At 34.6% G+C, this 6,358-nt stretch overlaps 1 protein-coding gene across 1 annotated transcript in view; it reads right to left on the bottom strand.

Moving 5' to 3' along the window:
* The window catches only part of LOC107726718 (Na(+)/H(+) exchanger beta-like), a 21,667-nt gene that overhangs the window by 2,735 nt on the left and 12,574 nt on the right, over positions 1-6,358 (bottom strand). The window contains exon 2 of the mRNA XM_016536409.1: positions 1,718-2,178. Coding sequence (XP_016391895.1) covers positions 1,718-2,178 — 461 coding nt within the window. The remainder of the gene's footprint in view (positions 1-1,717; positions 2,179-6,358) is intronic.

Below are 6,358 nucleotides of genomic sequence, written 5' to 3'. Positions count from 1 at the left end.
CTGCGCCATGATGCCGGACAGATGAAACCCCTCCGCCGACAGGTAAGCCATGTAGCTGTAGACGAAGACGAACAGAGGCTCGATGACGCGCGTGTGCGAGGTGAAGCGGGACGTGAAGGCCGCCAGGATGCCGTAGATGGCGCCCACCACGATACCGCCCAACGACACCACCAGAAAACACACGATACCCAGAAACACATCCGTCACAGTGATCGAGCCCACACTGCTGTACTCCTCAAAGAGATGATACAGCACCTACAGCATCAGAAATGAACACAACCCACAGCATTAGAGCCACGGGCAGCTTAACAAAACATACAGTGCTACCACGGTATTAAAATGAACAGTTTTTCATTTAAAACTTTTAATTAACTATTTTAATTAATTAAAAAAATATTATTACTATTTTTAGTTAATATTAACATTTTTTTTTTAAATTTTGGAACATATATTTTTTATTTATTAATTATATATGTTATAATAATAAATATGTGTTATAATCAATTATAATAAATAATACACACACACACACACACACACATATATATATATATATACACACACAAATACATGAAAATATTATATTTATATGATTTAGATTATATAAATTAATTCATTATTTATTTATTTAGTTAGGCATGTAGCTAGTTGGTTAGTAAGTTAATTAGTTCAACACTTTAGCTATGACTGTATCACGAGGATTCTTGCGAATAGCTGTAAACATCCAGATTTAGTAATTGTTCTCTTATGCGGAGATACACGGCATTAGACTTTATGAAGTACAGTCATTCAATATTATCAGAGCCTTCTGTCCTTGTGCAAAAAACTCAATAAACAATCATTTACCGCTTCCCAGTGGAGACGTGCAAAGCGGGACCGCAAACACTCCTCAGATTAGCGGAGGAGGACTTCACCGAACACTTGATATCGTGTTTGACTTCTTTCATTGATCACCTCATCATCAGTGTGATTTGTTTCATTGACCACTCGAGACAGAAGCTCACTGAAAGAATGAGGTCAAGCAGTCGAGGAAAAACAGTTGAGGTAATGGAAACGAGACGCCTCTTCACAAGACTCAATCAGCTGATAAACTGAGCTGTGAGAGTGAACACGTGTGCGGTGAATTCTCCCAGGGACAGCAGGACTGGAACAATCCCATAGATTATACCGAGACCAGCGGCTGATCGATAGCAATCTACAGCTGATGCTGAGATCTAGAGGCACGGTGCTCAAGAAATGACATACTGCCAATAATAAATATAAAATAATAATTTAATTAATTAAAATAAGATTGCACATTAAATCTATCTATCTACGTAGATATACATACAGTCAAACCAAAAATTATTCAGACACCAGATATAATTTTATTTTATTTTTTTTTGTATATATGTATTTATTTTTTATCTTATATAAATGTGTGTATATGTATATATATACATATAATATCTTAAAAATAAATACATATATACAAAAATACACATAGACGGAGAGAAATGTATTTTGATATATATGCAGTTTGCAAATAAGCAATATATATAATTTATTCTAATTAATGTATTATTATTATTAAGGTTTTTAAATATACTTTTATATTGCAAGAATTTCACATTCAATCTTAAAATGAATGTGGAAACAACATAAAGACAGTATATTTTTAATATCTGTTTTTCCCCCTAATATTTAACCACTGACTACAGCCATTCAACATACTCACCACAGTGACGGCGTCATTAAGTAACGACTCTCCGAACACCAGGATGTGGAGCAGCTCGTTAATGTGGATCTCCTCAAACACAGCCAGAACAGCCACGGGGTCTACGGCTGAGATGATGGAGCCGAACAGCAGGCACGACAGGAGGTCCACGTATGCCAGCTTATGGCCCTCGAGCTGGCAAACCCCGTACAGCAGACCACCGACGAAGAAGGAATTCCAGAGCGTTCCCACCACTGCGAACATGAGAATAGTGCCCAGGTTCTCAGTGAATTGCCGTATGGGCATGAAGTAGCCGGCGTCGAGGATGATGGGAGGCAGCAGGTAGAAGAAGAAGATCTTGGACTCCAGCACCGGAGGGTCCTCGCCTACCAGCTTAATGAGACCGCCGACCAGCAGGCCCACCACGATCAGCAGACAGCTCTCCGGCACGATAGAGGACACGCGAGGGATCAGGTGGAACCCTACAAATAAAGAGGAGCATTGATGGATGAAGACAGGGCACTGCATTCATTGGAAATTAATAGAATTAGTAGGGATGCACGATATTATCGGAACTAGGGCTGCACGATTAATCGAATGCGATTGTCATGCGCATCTTGTCAGTAAAGCCGGTTCTGTAGTAGTAAAATAAAGGCTATGTCGATTAGAATTGCATTATTATATACTTTATTATAATAAAAATTATAATAAGACGAACTCAGATAAACCATATATTGTCATGGTCGTGTGTTTATTAGTCACGTTGAATTAATGAAAGCAGTTAAATCTTCTGTTTATTCAGCAACCGCTATAGGGATTTCCTGGGTTTCTTCTGCGAGGCGTATTTGGAGTTTCAGAGTGAGAGCGCCCTCTGGCCTTCAGATGGAGATTTACTGCTGATCACAGAACCGTGCTTCACTGAAAGATACTCATGACAATTGAAGCTTCTGCCAAATCGCGATTTATCGCCTTTGCGATTTAATTTCGATTAATCGTGCAGCCCTAATCGGAACGTTATCGAAATCGGCCGATAATGGCTTAAAATGCAAATATCTGCATCGGCCCGATATAAAAATTATGCCGATATCTCGTGCACTCACATGTGCACAGGGTGTGCTAGCAATAAGATCACGTCAGCAGTGTGCTCATTCTTGAAGCTAATTTTTTCCTGGATGATTTGATTCACTGTTTTGAGCATTTAATCTGAGAATGCGAGTACAGAATGACGCGTCCGGTGTGCGATAGAGTCAACAGTTACTAGCACGTGCAGCAGTAGCAGCAACAGCCTCCCCCGGGTCCTAATGCCCGTCCGGTAAGGCCTTTTATTTACTTAGGGGGCGCTGTTGACCTACTTCTAATAAAATGAAAGTAAAATACACAAATAACATTAAGATTGTGTTTCTGATTAAATAAAGCAGCAATTGATGTCATAAAATCACAAGTATGGTTTGATTTAAAGGTCAGAAGGTATAGCTTACATGAATAAAAATCACAAACAAGACACTATACAGATTTATTCATTAATGTGTAATGGGTTTTTTTTCAAACAGATTATGAAAACTTAAATACAAGGAGCTCTAAAAGATTTTCAGAACTCTTTTGCTTTAGACCATCTACAAAATCTAAATATTCAAATAAAATGTTAAGGATTGATTTATAGTTATTTTCAAAGCTTTCAGTGTACTCTCATTATAAAAGAACTTCACTGTTAATTTAATTCTCACAAAATAACTTTTTTGTTAAACTAAACAAAATGGAAAATAATTTGTTTATAATCTCTGTACAGGAGAGACTTTGTGTTGTTTCCAAACAAAAGGAAATATATCGGTATCGCCATCGGCTATCGGCCAAAATGAGTTGAAAAATATCGGCATATCGGATATTGGCAAAAATACAGTATCGTGCATCACTAGTAATTAGTGATGCTCTGAAATGATTTTTTTTTTTTACCAGAAACACCGAAGCCAAAATTTCCAAATTTTAACCAAAAGTTATATTTTAGCCAAAACTACAAAATTAAAGGGGAGGTCTAACGCTATTTCATGCATTCTGACTTATTTACACTGTTAAAGAATTGGATTCTCATGCTAAACATGGCCAAAGTGTCAAAAAACAAGTTGGATGTATGACAGAGTATTTCTGTGCCAAGGGTTCGAATAAATTTCAGAAAGTTTCACAGAGCTGGGTAGTAACTGATTACATGTAATCTGGATTACGTAATCTGATCAACTACTGATGAACACAATAATATTTATTTGAATTATCACTCAGTAGGTTATTTAACCATGTATTACTGTGTCTTTGGAAGGCTTTTTTTCTTTTCAAACACATTAAACTGCACAAATTCACGTTATTTCTTATTTACATGTAATGCAGGGATTCCCAAACTTTTTTTTCTCTTTCTCTTAATATATTTATTTGTGGAGTCCCCCCTGAGATTTTAAGAAAATACGTTAATAATTAAGTAACACATTTGCATGTTCGCGGTTCTCTGACGTTGGTTAATGGTCACATGATATGCAGGTAAACAAATTATTTAATTTTTTTTAGTAAGTGTTTTATTTTAATTGTTGTCATTTTAAAATGATATATTTTAATTTGACATTTTTATTATTTAATTATTAGCTTTTCATTAAAGTCATGAACTCCCATGAAACCTTGACGTAATGTAATGTTTAGTTCATTATGTTAATAACAAGAAATGTAATATATTTTCATTTTCTTAGCATTTTTATATCACAAATTAAGTAAAATTTAAGTCAATAAAGTTTTTGTTCCTGTTTTATGTCGATGTCAGCTTGCAGATGATCGTAAAAATATAATGAATATGTAATTTAGTGCATATATTTATCAAAATGCTCCACTCTAGACAAATTTGTCCATTAAATGGACAAAATGTAAAATTAAATAAATTTTTGCTGCCAGTGTATTACTAATAATATAATATAATATAATATAATATAATACAGTTGCTCCTAATATTTCTGCATGTTGATGTAGCAGACAAATATAACATAAATTATGAAATAATATAAAATAACATAATATAACAACACAGTTGATCCTGATTTTTCTGCATGTTAACGTAGCAAAATTAAATTAAATTAAATAAAATAAAAAATTAAATTAAATTAAATTAAATTAAATAAAATTAAATTAAATTAAATTAAATTAACTGGTGGAAGCAAAATACAAAAACTTTATGTTCACTAAATCTGATGATTAATGCAATTTTTAGTCTCATTTTGGGGTCTGGCTTCCATTCTCTGCAGATTAATTAATATTTGGATTAATATTTACATACATGAAAGGTGCCAAATTTGTCCTGTTTTAATTTATGACCATTTTCAACAGGTAATTTATGGCAATCACCAAATGAAATGCTCATGCGTGTAGAGTCGCAGCAGAAACGATGTGACAAACTCAGTGTGATCCTGCTGTTGCAGCTGCGCTGATGCTTTGCTGACGTGTGAGATGTGTGAACCTCAGAGTTGCAGAATGATGTCAAAAGTGTCAAATCTTCAAGACAGGGTCACAATCAATTGTGCGCAGTAGTGAAAAAACAACAACAACAACAAAAAAATCAGTCCTAATGCCAGTTAAACTGCTTACCTGAGAGCCGAAACCTTTAAACAAATGACTGTCTTCCATTCCATCATCTCCGGTTTGTCCTAAGCTTTTTAAGGCTATTATCACCAAGGCTTTTCCTAACTAAAGCGGTATGCTGCAGGTATTTAGAGCACGTTTGTTAGAGCTAAATATTTTCTTGTTAAAGGACACATGCACAATTTCTCGGAGAAACACACACAAAAGCTCCTGCACGCATCAGGCGACTATTGAATCAATCTGACCGGTCCATCGGCGGTCAAACATGTGACAAATAGGAAATCTGTAGTCTATATGGAACAGTGATTCATCTGAGGTTTATTTAATGACTGACGTCGTCTTCATTTCAACTGAAGTTAGTCATTACAGTTATCTACGTATCCACATAATCAGATCTGTGTGATACGACAACAGTCAGCAGACAACAGGACCTGGAGACGAGCTCAATTAAAGCCTCTGAAAGGCCCTAGCGGAGAGTAATGGATCGGTCTATAATGGATCCGGCCTTCCGTTTCTCCAGCTGAATCTAGAGGTCAACCTTCAGCTGGTTAACATTGTACAGTAGCTACAGCATTAATGGAGGAAATAAGCCTGTTTCTCCACTGACAACCACTCAAAAGCAGCCTAGTGTTTTCACTATTTATTATGCAATCAACATAACTGTTTTGTATTCATTTGTCTACATGCACATGCATCAGAAGGACATCATTTTGAAGTGTTTTTTCAGTGTGTTGTTAAAAGTAGAAACCTGTGTTTTGTTACATTCTGTATATTAACATTAAAAAAGAAAAGAAAAACATAAATAAATCATAAAATAAAATAGTAAATAAAATTAAATAAATAACTTGGCTTAGTTTTACTTGTTGATCGAAAAATATAATAAATAACTAAAATAAACAAATACTAAAAATAAATATATTTAATATAAAAATATTAAATATAAAAATAAAAGTTTTCTGCTTAGTTTCAATATAAAAAATTACAAAATAATATAATTACAATATTACAATATAATATATATAAACAAAATTACAATAAAATTACAATATACAATAT

This window comes from Sinocyclocheilus rhinocerous, unplaced genomic scaffold (assembly GCF_001515625.1).
Source record: "Sinocyclocheilus rhinocerous isolate Xijiao unplaced genomic scaffold, SAMN03320098_v1.1 scaffold2201, whole genome shotgun sequence".
Classification (NCBI taxonomy): domain Eukaryota; kingdom Metazoa; phylum Chordata; class Actinopteri; order Cypriniformes; family Cyprinidae; genus Sinocyclocheilus; species Sinocyclocheilus rhinocerous.
This window is presented reverse-complemented; position numbering and strand designations above follow the sequence as displayed.